Below are 13,162 nucleotides of genomic sequence, written 5' to 3'. Positions count from 1 at the left end.
AGCAGCACATTATTGTCTAGACTATCATGGTACACCTCCGTGTTCAGGCTAATAAGTTATAAACCATTCTCAGGGAGTCCAAATACTTTAGGTAGGATAGTGTATGGAGAAGCCCCTTATGTCTGCCTACACCTGTGGACACTCCCCTTGACCCCTTTTCATCCCAAAATCCCTACATCTTATATTTAGAAAACTTTGTGTAGTTCCAGCATATAGCCGGCCGCTCACCATCAGAGCCGCAGGCGCTACCTCTCTTGCTCTGTCCCTGCCTCTTACCCCTGTCTAATCCAGCTAGGATTGACACTGTAGGGGTTCTGTCTTTCCTGGTCTCTATGAAAGAACTTAGGGGCATTATCCCCCAGGTCTAGCCGAAACAACCCTCTATTCTCTGAAGCTAACTCTACCTGAGACTTATATTGCTACTTACCTGAGCTTCACCTGTGTAGGCAGTGCCCTCATCACACACCCAGGATAACTACCAGCTGTGTGAGAAGGGTCGGCCATAGATCCTGGAGAAGCATTCGCTTTAACAAACACTGAGAGACAGAACAATTTCCATCTGGGTATTGCATTAATCCACACTGGTCACAGAAATCTACAGACCAATGCAAGTACCCTAATGGATATTACAGGAATTCTCTAGGAGGGTATCACCTGGCCTTGCCGTAGTAGCCGGTGACTAAGCCTTATTAAAGGGCGCCATCTGCTACACGGAAGTGCTATCTGAGGCATTCAAATACTGGCACATACCATCTTATATGCCAGATGGGATGAATGACCCTCTCCCTCTCTGAATATTCAAATAGAGAGCCCGATAGCGGTACCAACACAGATACCGCACGGGAAGTGACAAGCAAGAAGAGGTGACTATCGAACAGGTGGCATCACCTCAGCAGTATCAAACTGCAGCAGGACTATGTCCTGACGCACTAATCCTGTTGCTCTATTATTTTTACGTACTTTTTGGGCAATAATTACCCGCGCTCCTGAGGAACTGCCCCCTACATGGGTAGGGAAACGCGTCGAGCGAGCTTTCCGAAACGTTCTGGTCAGCATCACTGACACACAATGAGCCCATGTGTTTAGCACCTGTATACACAATAACTGTGCTACCAATGGGAAGTTATTAAATAAAGTGTTCTAGCAACAAGAGTACACATAAGAATACTGTGCCCTAGTACAGGCACCAATTCCTGTACCATATCAACATCTAAGTACAAATAATCCTTAGACGTGGATATCACTCTTTCACCTTCTGGAGTTCTATCCTCTCTCATTTGTATGAGCGGCAGCTATCTCTAAAAATCTATCCGAGAGATACGTTGTCTTACATATATCCATAAGGGCCTATTCTTTGCTTATATGTTACCTGTCCTTTTTACGTATTGTCTATAAGTGTTATATGTGAGCCCACAATTTTAGAAATTTTCAATAAATGTCATTATATTTTAATCTATATCTGTGAAGGGTTTCAGTTAAATTTATATAGATCTCTATACCGCTGTGATTTGATAGGAAATACTATGCATGTATAGAAGACTCAGCTAAAGGCCCTTTTACATGAAACGATTATCGTTCAAAAAATCATTTAGGCCCCCTGCACATGGGCGGAAATTCTGCGTCGGGATTTCCCGCAGAATTTTCGCCCGTGCCCGCCTGCATTAGAAAACTCAATCCTAGGCAGACGGCCGCGATTTGTCCGCGTGAAATCACGCGCGGAAAACAAATTGTGGCATGTTCTATTTCTGTGCGGGTCTCGCAGAGGCCCGCACAGGAATGTCGGTAGTGCTGGGCCGGCTCCGCTCTGCGCATGTGCCGGCTGGCCGGCACATCACAGAGCCGGAACCGCGGGAGGAGGTGAGACCCACACTGGTCCCTGCAGGGTAGCGGGTCGGATCCCGCTGCGAGGATTCTCTTAGTGGGATCTGACGCGGCTGTCTGCAGGCGGCCTTAAATGAGCGATAATTGTTAAGTCTAAACGCGGCCATGAATTTAATGACGAACGATAATTCGTTCACTTAGGCTGGGTTCCCACGAGACGGAAATCCCGTGAGAGCCACGAGATTTCCACGAGAGAGAGACGCAGCTTCAAAACCTGTGGCATTTCGCCGCGGGTTTTGGAGCGGTTCGTCCGCCGGCATTCCGTTGCGGCTTTCTCTCCCCACAGAGAGGGGTGAGGCCGCAATGGAAAAAAAAATTGACAAGCTGCAGCTGTTAATTCCGCACTGCATTGCCGGCGCAAAGTCTCGTCCACATGGCCGGCTAATACCGGGATTAGGAGCCGCGGGCGGATTTTCCGCACAGATATTCTGCACGGAATTTCCACGGCAAACCCATCCCGTGTGAACCAAGCCTCATTGATCATTTCATGCAGGCATAATAATCATCATTAACTCGCTCGCCAATCGTTCGGTTTGAAAACCGATGGTTCGTGCGTTCTCAATGACTTATACAGCGAACTAAACAACTGAACAATCCTGTTAAAAACAAACAACTTATCTTTGTATCTAAATGGCTGCCCGAGCGAACGGTGACATCATTTGCGCATTCGCTCCTGCGAAAGATAATCGTTCCGAGTAAAAGCCCCCTAAATCCATTTCCATAAATCAGCCGTCGCTCGCAGGACTGTTATTCACGCTACATATTAATTAAAAATCACAAGCATATTACCTGCCACCTATCTGTCTCCCTTCCCCTGACAGTAATGAAAAGTGCATTATGCAGAAGAAGGGAAATCCCTGTGATGTGAAGAAGCTGTAGACATTTATATGCAGCAACATCACACCTCCAGTCTCCGCAGATAGGAACAGGGGGGAAGAAAGTGAGAGGAGATCTCTGAGAGATGACTCATTAGCACAGAGCAGATTCAGGAGAGTGACTGGTAATGTATGCAAAGCCCCACGTCTTATTACTTGCTGTATACTGAATTCTGGATGCAGGATGCTGGAACTACTCTGGGTAGCAAAAGGCAGAATTACTTAATGCAAATATACTGCATAGCTTGAACTTTACACAACTTATCTGGTGTAAGTGCTTTCTACTCCATGTCTGACACCCACTAGAATAAACATGAGCCTAGCAAATAATTGTATCAGATATAATACAGGAACATGTCTTGACGAGGCACACATCACTGAGCGGTCAGGACTGATAATGAGTGTTCCGGTCTATGGTAGCATAGCGATTGTTTACGAACCATTGGAAATCTGGTAGAAAATGAAGCTGATGTTTTCTTGGGCAGATAACTTTGTGGTAGCTGGTGTTATATTGCTTTGATTTGAGCACTTTATGTGTTTTTTTTTTGCTTATGAGTCTAACTTTGGCTTGAAGGAATGTTGCCTTCCAATAGGTGGCGCTGTGGAGGTATTATTCCATCTCCCTTATTTGCATATTACCCAGGGGAGCATGGATGGCCTTTTGAGTCTCCTCACTCACCGTCTAGGTGCTCTCCCTAAGGAGAAAAAATTGAGGTTTTGCTTAGGTAAACACAATGTAACTGTAAGCTTAATTCTGCTGGCAAGTCCACATCCAAATCCACGATGACACTTGGTGTGGATTTCGGTCCATAATGTGGGCTTATTTCGGCCCGCGTAAGAGCACCATAAGGGTGGGTTCTCACATAGCACCTTTTGGAGAAACACGACTGCACTTTAACCCCTTGAGTGGCGGGTTTCCTACCACCCTGTCGTGCCCACCAGGGCAGGTTTTTTAAAATGGTCTAATCATTGAATTTCAACTAATTTTGCAGTTGCGTCTCAAGAGCCATAACTTTTTCATTTTTCCATTGACATGGCCATATAAGGGCTTGTTTTTTGCGGGACAAGTTGTGATTTTTTAAACAGGGGGGAGGAAAAAAAGAAATGGGGAAAAAAAGAAAAAAAGGGGCCATGTCATTAAGGGGTTAAATAATGTATTAACTTCCTTCTCTGGGTCATTACGACGCATGGATACCACATGTGTAATTGTATTTTTGATTTTTTACAAAGTAAAGGGAGACAAGTGTTTTTATTATTTTTTTAATAATCTTTTAACTTTTTTAATTTTTTAATTTTTTTTAATTTTTTAATTTTTTTTTGTCCCTTTAGGGGACTTCCACAGGGACCCATCAGGACCCCTGATCACATTCCAGGGGTCCGATGGTGACAGCCCTTTACATGCTACAGTGACAGCCCTTTACATGCTGCAGTCACATAGACTGCAGCATGTAAAGGGTTAACACAGCAGAGATCTGAGGTTTTCTCTGATCTCTGCTGTAAGAGCTGGTACCTAGCTGTCCTCTGACAGCCAAGCACCAAGCTCTCCCTGCCACACAGACTATCGGCTTGCTTCTGACAAGCCGATGGTCTCTATGGCAACCTGTAAACAAAGCAGGACATTGCCGGCAGATCGGCAATACCTTCTGCTGGTTTTTCAATGTCCTGCTTTGTTCTTTGTGGGTCTGTGCAGGCAGAGCACACTGTCACAGCTTGTGGCATTGTGCTCTGCAGCTCCCATAGTGATACATAGCCCGGAAATCTTCCGGGCTATGTCGCTATGAGCAGTGGAGCTCGTCCTGGAAAATTTCCGGGCGTGCCACTCAAGGGGTTAATGCAGTTTTTACAGCCAAAACCAAAAAAAGGATCCAGCGAGAAGTAGAAGTTCTTCCTTTATTTCTTCCACTTCTTTTGAATCCGCTCCTGTCTTTCGCTCAGAAAATGTCATCAAAAACCGCAGTGGCGGAATCATTTAGACACAATTGCCTTAATCGGTGACCTTATTACCTTATTTGTTTTCTGTTTGTCCTAAATCCAGAATATTATTATCGCAGGACAGTAATGACCTCTTTTATACATAAATAATGCAAATCTAATTGCAACTTTATGTTAACCAGTAATTAAACTTATCATTTCTGTTAGGGACCTGCGTGTTCCTGACGCTTCCAGGTCTTTCAACCTTAATATTAATGTAACCTGCATTTTCATTCTGTGATATACTCAATAAAATAAGATTGTTTAAAAAAAACCCACAGTGGCATTTTTACTAAAATGTTGTGTGTGAAACCACCAATCAGCTGGATCCAGGCCAACAATGTCTTATTGGTGTTGGTCCAACCAATGTAACCCCCAACAAATGGCTAAAAAGAAGGGGCTATAGCTCTTCTGAGAACCATACCCCTTATAGCTCCAAGCTAGACCGGCCAGGCTTGGCTTGAAGAGAACCTATCAATTCTAAGGAGCATTGTAAGCCAAGTTATGGCGCTTAGAGGACAGGGAACTTGTAGTCCAAGGGTTGGTTGGGGGTCCTTTTTTATACTTAGCCAGTTTCCTGTTCCCGAATTGTCACACATAACAGCCAGGGAACAGGGAGCTAGACAAACATTACACCAACAGACTCCATGTCCCCGGTCCTATAAGCAGGATAACTCAGTTTCTTGTACTTATAGGACATGACAGGATCCCTTTAATTCACAAGACACCAGATCAGCCCACAACGGTCAATGATCAAAAGGCAAGGCATCCAAGAGTGCTGTAGCCCCGATTGATACAAATGCTTGTCTAACCTGAATTTGGTGGCATTGCCAAATGATCTGCCCCAAGTCACGGTTGTGTGAAAACCACTCAATGACAGTTTCCTAATCTACTTTGTAACACACAGACAAGCATTTACATCATAGAGCCAAACACAACATAAAACCGCACACAACAGTATACACACCGCCATGTGCCAACATCTTTAATCTCACAGCCAGAAGCAATCTGGTTGTGCAGACAAACAACAGTCATGCACATGCACGGCTCCCATTCCACACAAGGACACACATGCTTCTGGGCTGGGAGCAATCGCTGCCACCTACTTCCAGCCCCCAGCCCAGACCCAGCCAAAGCCGGTGACAGCAGTCTGACCAGCGGTCTTTTCCGCTTACTCTCACGTCCCCGTTGGTGATGTGAGGAGCAGGAAACGAGGAGTAAATGGGCTCCTTCCGGTAGATCTTTATAATACTTCTGTCCTGAATGTCTCTGAGAAAATAAAAAAAAAATAAAAAAGAGAGAGTTAAGAACTTTGTGAGTAACATCAAACTGTTCACCCAGGAGAAGAGAGTCCTTGATGTTATTATGTATGACATTTACAAATAAATTGTTAAACTTAAGCTGTAAATTGATTAATTAGGGTGGCTATACACATTAGATCTAGATCGTCCGAACCCACTGATGGGACCGGACAATTATCTGATGTCTATGGCAGCCTCTTCGGTCACAATTTGCCTGAACCTTATCTCCTGACATCCTCCTTTGTATAGGAGGGTTGGTCAAGATGGCTATCTAGCCGATGGCCATTCCTAAATGTATGGGCAGGCTTAGCGGGGGTCTCACACAGACGGATTCCAATTGCAGAATCCACAATCGCCATTCGCGCAGAGGATACGCAAGGAAATGCAGGCATGAACTTTCTAATTATTCCCTTCACACTCATGGATACGAATTACGTATTTCATGAGTGGAAAAAAAAATGCAGCATGCTCTATTTTGCTGCAGACTCCATGCGGATGACATGCGGAATCCAACCTGTTCGTGTAAGCCCAGCCTTACTATAACTATAATCAGCAGATTCATCATGCTGTTCTTCAGTCTTCACAGTAGAACCTCCTGTGCAAGACGAAGTCCTCAATCTTCAATTTGCAGTGCAATATATGTGTTGAAGAAAAATGGGTCCATACATAAGTATCTCACTCATTAGCTATCAGATTCAGGGGTTTTATCTATATGCCCAAAACTCAACATCTTGTCTATTAAAGGGGTTTTCTGCTTTAGACCATCCCTTATTGTTCCCTGACGTAAATTGATCTCAAGGTTTCCAGCTGTTGAGACCTCACTCAGCGATCAGATGTAATCTGTGGGGAAATCAGATGTCATCTGTAGGGAATCGAATTGCATGCGCGCCATTTCCCTGCAACTCCACCACGGGAGAAATTAAATATTACCCAGTTCTCATAATCAATGGACTGCAACGTAAAGAGGGAAATTCATGGCTAATCCGCATGGAGATTTGCTACAGATTCTAAGTGGAAAAACTCAGCTATGTGTGAATGTACCCTTTAAGTGACCCTCTGGTTTGGGGAAAAAATTATGTCCCGAGACTGGAAAGAGGAGGGGGTATATTAGTTGCAATTCTTCTCTTCCGCACCTTCCATCCACTGGTTTCAGACCCTATGTTCGACCTACAGGCTGCAGCAATTTTCTAACTACCCAATGCACACTGAGCACTGCTGTCTGATTGACCGGTGCTGATCACATCACATAAGCAGATCTGGCCAAACACACAGCAGGTGTAGTGCATTGGTAGTCCGACAATACGAATGCGCTATGTGTGATTAGGTAGTCTGAAGATTATTTCGACCATCTTGGAATGCCGAAAACAGGACCCTGATCAGATGGATCAGATGGATGATAGAGAAAACTATCTGCAGGTAATATGCCTCCCTCCCCCTCTGGTCCCAGGAGAGAATTTTGACCTGGAACCAGAGGTCTTGGGCAAACAAAGATGGCAGCACTGCTTCTATGACCACCTTATGTACACTGCCCATTAGAATGCAGTGGTAGTCTAAGACACTACAATCTGTTCTGACTGGTCAGCGCTAGTCCCATGGGTAGCATAGGCCAATCAAAGCAGCGTGTAGTGCCATAGTGTGCATCAGGTCACTTTAAATTATACCTGTACTATCAGATGACTTTTCAAAATAACCTCCCATGACAGTAGATAAAGGTAAAGTCCCCTGGTACAAGCACCAAGTCATGACTGACTCCTCTGGTGACGTCACGTCGTGACGTTTTCTTGGCAGACTGTTTTTGCGTGGTGTTTGCCTTTGCCTTCCCCAGTCATCTTTTACCCCCCAGCAAGCTGGGTACTCATTTTACAGACCTTGGAATGGAAGGCTGAGTCAACCTTGAGCCAGCTACCTGAACCACGCGGGGATTGAAGCCACAACCTTCAGATCATGAGCGAGAGCTTAGGACTGCATTTCTGTTGCCCTAACACTGCACCACACGAGGGTCATTACCATGTGACTATATGAGGACCACCACTATATCTGATAATTATACAACACGTATACTGAATGTTTATAGCAGTTTTCTCCTCTGCAGACTCCACCTTTAATTCTCAGTGTTCTATGAGCTGGTGAATGGGAACTGCTACTATGATGTCTGCCATACACTGTACAGATAGGAAAACAGGATTTCTTCTCCATCTTTCTGTAGCATACCATAATAAGTAACACATTGGAGGACATTATACAGCAACACTAAGCAGCGTAGATGTGAATCCAGAACTAGGGTGAGAAAACAAATAGAACCTGCAGCCACAAAATTTAATGGGAAGCATGAGACAGCAGCAGGCAAAGCACCCCACCCCACACCACACTTCCTGTGATCCAGCTCTGTTATTAGAGATGGACTTCACATGACAACAGGCAGTGGACAGCAAGTTAGAAGGAAGCGAGACTCCCAATTATGTTATAGTTTAGGTAAAGTGATTTGCACTTTTGCTAGTTCTGACATAAGCACAAGTTTGTTAAAAGCGCAGTGCTTATTTAAGGTATATCCAGCGCTCATGCAAGAGACAAGCATGTATTCACCCACTTTTACTTTCCAGAGGACATTGCACTGTGGCATCAGTCAAGTTCTTTGATGGCCTCTTACCAAATGGTCACTTCTTGGTCTACAGCCACACCTGATCCATACCTGACATCTTCCAATTCATAGAAGACGTTCCGGGACTCGTCTTTGATTAGTATAGCTGTGTTATGAGATTTCAGCATTCCCATGGTGAGCTTCTGCTGGAACATGTGCACTATAAGAGCATGTAATGTGTCCATGCTGGTGATCTCATGAGTGATGTGCACCCGTCTTGTCTCATCGCCATACTGCAGGAACAAAACACCTGGAAGCAGAATGACATTCACTACATTATACATCTACATAGAGGCAGCAAGGAGAAAATGCTTCATTTAGGCACATAACCTCTGAAATAGGTTACTGAAAAATGAATACATGTAGAGCATAGATGTATCTGCCATAGTAGAACTCCTATAGAGCTGATGACCGACCTGGTGATCGTAGTTTGGTTTGGCTGGTGGATCGAGACAATGGCAGGCTTTGCCTAAAACGGTTCATTCTGTTAAAACCAAGTGGTAACTCAGCTTCAGACATGGTCTCCAGGGATTCAGCTGAAGCAAAGGACAATTTGGCTGCTTGATCTGCAAGGCCGGGCTGGGAGCTTTGGGAGTGACGTGAGCTCCTAGTCTGCAAACCAAAGAGATAGGGAATCATATAATTACCAGTGATACAAGCATAGAAGCCAACAACAATTTCCATATATCCTATATAACTAATACTTGTTAAAACCATGCACTTACGATACTTTAACTTAAAAAAAAGTTTTTTTCCACCCAAAATCCCAATACTGCGCTTACAAGGTGGTGTTTTAATGCGCAAGTTGGATAATAAAATAACTAGCAGTTTATTAGTAGCTGATTCCCCAACAGACAGGAAAAATATCAACTCCTATCAACCAAATTGTTCCGATACTCCAAATTAAGAACTTTACAGATGAGCTCCTGAAATATACTCCCAGTCCTTTATCATTCAATGCCTTTGAACACAGTCCAACCTACCTGTTTACGAACTCATGAGCTGTTGCATTGGTACTGGCTCCTGTAACTCACGTCATCTTGATCACCCCCCCCTCCCTCAACTTGTTTTCAGGACTGTGCCTCCACTGGTAATATGCTCTATAACTGGTGGAGTTGCCCAAAAGTTAGCAGGTTGTAAATAGCGCTCGCATATCATGTCATCTGCACTATCACTGGTTTCAATCGGACTCAAAACCCATGAGAGACACTTCTCCATAAATTTATTGAAGAGGTGCCTTTCTTAAAGGAAAAAAAAAATTCTTCTTTCTTGCTATTAAACAAACCATAGGGAAAGCTTGGAAGCAACAAAGCGTTGACTTCTCTGAGGTCGAGCAACAAATTAACTACTACATGGTCAATGGAAAATGAACTGCTTTGTCGCAAAACAACTTCCAATCTTTTGAGACGATGTAGAAATCTTGGAGAGCTTATACTTTCTCCAACTGCTTGAATGTCCTTTCCAAAAGTATACTGACTACTTTGCTGTTGTGGCCTTCATACCCCCTCCCCATTGCACCGTCATCTTCCCGGTTTTCTACACAGGTTTTGCGGCAGTTTTTCATGTCGTTTTTTGAGCCAAAGCCAGAAGTGGTTTCAAGAGATATGGAGACTGTAAAGGAAAGACGTATACATCTCCATCCAGATGGATCCACTTATGGTTTGGGCTCAAAAACTACAAGGAAAACTACCACAAAAACCTGTTTGTGAAGCCACCCTGAGGGCACTTTTACATGGGCTGAGAATGAGCTTTTTTTCAAGAAGCACTAAATGACATTAGTATGTCGATCGGCACTCATTCCTCCCACTCACATGTTTCAGCAGATCTCTGACATGGGGATGAACAATCACTAGCACAATGGTTCATCCCTAGACAGATTACATGCATCAGCATCTCATCACCCTCTTTATATGGGAAGATATTGCGTATGCTTGTTTATTGGTTGATCATGAGCATTTTAACATGGCTTGATGATCGGCCAAATGAACATTGGGCAAATTTCATTTGCCCAATCATCAGCCCACGTAAAAAGGCCTTTAGCCTGCATTTTACTCTTTAACCCTTACCAATCCACTGTCCCGCGTCTTCCTATAGTCTGATTGAACCTTGTACAGCTTCAATGTCAGAAGACGTCCGACAGGGTATTCTTACCGTCTATTGCCAGCCACTCCGCTGTCGGAGCCTCTCTGGCGCACACACACTGGCTTTAGCCAGCAGATGGCACTGTTGTATAGCAGCAAAAAGAGAAAACCTTTTTAGGAAACCCTGAATCCAAAATTGAATTGGAAAGGGTTAATAGTTGCTCCTTTTTCTGAACTGTATTTGCATAACAGTCCAGGGATTTACTAGGCTAGATCCATAGAGGTCATTGGTTTTACCTCATTATACTATATTCCCTTATTCTGGATTGGGATAATATTATATTTCCCTTGTGCAAAATCTAATAAAAACGCTTGTTTAAGAAGAAAAAATAAGCCCCGTTACTGCATATTCCATCTCTTGGCGGAAGCAATTTTGGATACAAGTCTGCGGAGGACGATTTTTATTTATTTTGTTAAAGAAACGCTACATGGCTGAGAATGACTGCCCACACTGTGTTGGTTTATTGAACGTTTGTTATACTGTATGCATCATTTACACTTGAATGTTCATCATCGGGTGCACTTCAATGGCAAATCCAGTTATTTTTGCCAGTAGACATTTCGGCACCGTTTGATTATTCTCACTGTGCAGTTCCTTTCATATTTATTTTCTTGCAAAGCCATTTACTTCCCCAGTGTTACGTGTGCCGATTCAAGAGGCGCAAATAAAAGAACAAGCAACAAATGGCTGCAGAGATATAATGTGTGTATGAAAGGCAGTGTACCCCACCATGACAGCGTACCCCACCAGGACGTGCAATTCAGAGACAGAAGGTGATAAATCCAATGATTACACCGGCGCCTGCTGCTCGGAGGATTGATAGTCACATCCTCGTCTCCCTTTGTAAAACATGATGCTACTTCAGTATTAATGTTCGGTTACAGCAAATGTCATTAGGCTGTGTTTGTCGCTGTATATACAAGCCCCAAGGTTCCCATCTTAAGAAGAACTTGCTAAAGCGTCTACTGCAGATACAGTGTAAATATTTCACTAGATTTCAGAGAGGAGCAGCAGTGCTGTAGGCGGCAATGAGCACTTCTGCATTTCTAAACTCCATCTGAAAACTGTGACAGGTGTTCTAATCTGCCTGTTACAATATCGCTACAGTGAATCAATCTATAGAATGGGAGTTGCAAGAACATATGGATACAACAGTGCAGATATGTGTGTGTGCTTTGGATTCTATATCCTCTCATGTTGCAAGAGCTGTTAGGATATTGACTGGGTTGCTAATTAATAGGTTGCACTAGACACACAACTTTCACCCTCCTTGACAAAACTTATTTGCATACCCTTTTTTCAAGGAATCACCGCCGAGCCTATATAACACCTTACGACAATTAGGCAATCTTCACAAGGAGAAATATTATACCCTACCTATCACCTGACACAAACATGTGCTTCTAATGTTTCAAAAAAATCAATTTCAACTGGATTTCTATCTCATTTGGATTAATGGTAAAGCGAACGTCCCTTAGATAAATGGGAGTGAAATTGAAGGCGTTTTCCGGATAGGCCATCAATAGTTGATCAGTGGGGGTCCTCTATTCCTGCTGATCAGCTGATCCAAACTGGCCATCCGCATTGTGGGTCAGAGCTGGAATAGAAAGGCTTTAGTACCATTGATTTCAGTGGGAGTGAAGCCTTTCTATTGCACTCCTGGTTGTGACCACTGATGCAGACATCCACTGCCAATCAACTATTGATGACCAATCCTGAAGGTGGTTTTTGCTGGACCAATTCTGCTATGTGTGAACATACACTTAGGTCAATGTCACACGGGCAGAATCATACTTACACGCACATTTTGGCCATGTATTTGTGCGATGGGCATTGCGTATTTGCACGCGTATGTGCGTATTTTACTGAACTTTTTGCCACTGCAATTTGTGCGCAGTTGTGTATGCGAAAAAAAAAATTCAGTGAAATGGGCAATTAAGTTAATGAGTTCAATACGCGCTATTTTTGAGTGCAAATGCTCCAAAAAATAGAGCAGGCTACGTATTTTTTTTGCGTAAACGAATACATTCTTATGTGAATAAACTCAATGAAGTCAAATAAATTCATGTGAATATGGACTTAGACTGAAGCCGGGCTGACACAACCGTATGCGTAAAACACTGCGCGAGTCATTCAGTGGTTTACCGTTGCGGAGCCGGCCTATCGCTGCGTATGGCAGCGATTTTGTACTGTGCATGACAGAGTATCTCACACACGCTGTCATGCACAGTCTAACCTGTTTCTTTCTTGTTTAAATATCTTGCTCTGATGCTTCGCAATGACGCATATACATGCCGCCTAGGAGTATGTCTAAAGGGGTATTCCCATCTCAGGAATCCTATTTCAATGTGTTT

At 43.6% G+C, this 13,162-nt stretch overlaps 1 protein-coding gene across 1 annotated transcript in view; it reads right to left on the bottom strand.

Moving 5' to 3' along the window:
- The window catches only part of SRCIN1 (SRC kinase signaling inhibitor 1), a 121,145-nt gene that overhangs the window by 44,821 nt on the left and 63,162 nt on the right, over window positions 1-13,162 (bottom strand). The window contains exons 4-6 of the mRNA XM_066587804.1: window positions 9,083-9,278; window positions 8,718-8,916; window positions 5,834-5,996 (exon numbers count right to left, since the gene is read on the bottom strand). Of these exons, the coding sequence (XP_066443901.1) occupies window positions 5,834-5,996; window positions 8,718-8,916; window positions 9,083-9,278 (558 nt within the window). The remainder of the gene's footprint in view (window positions 1-5,833; window positions 5,997-8,717; window positions 8,917-9,082; window positions 9,279-13,162) is intronic.

Source organism: Eleutherodactylus coqui, chromosome 13, assembly GCF_035609145.1.
Source record: "Eleutherodactylus coqui strain aEleCoq1 chromosome 13, aEleCoq1.hap1, whole genome shotgun sequence".
Lineage (NCBI taxonomy): Eukaryota > Metazoa > Chordata > Amphibia > Anura > Eleutherodactylidae > Eleutherodactylus > Eleutherodactylus coqui.
The sequence above is the reverse complement of the archived record's forward strand: the minus strand, read 5'-3'. Positions and strand labels throughout refer to the sequence as shown.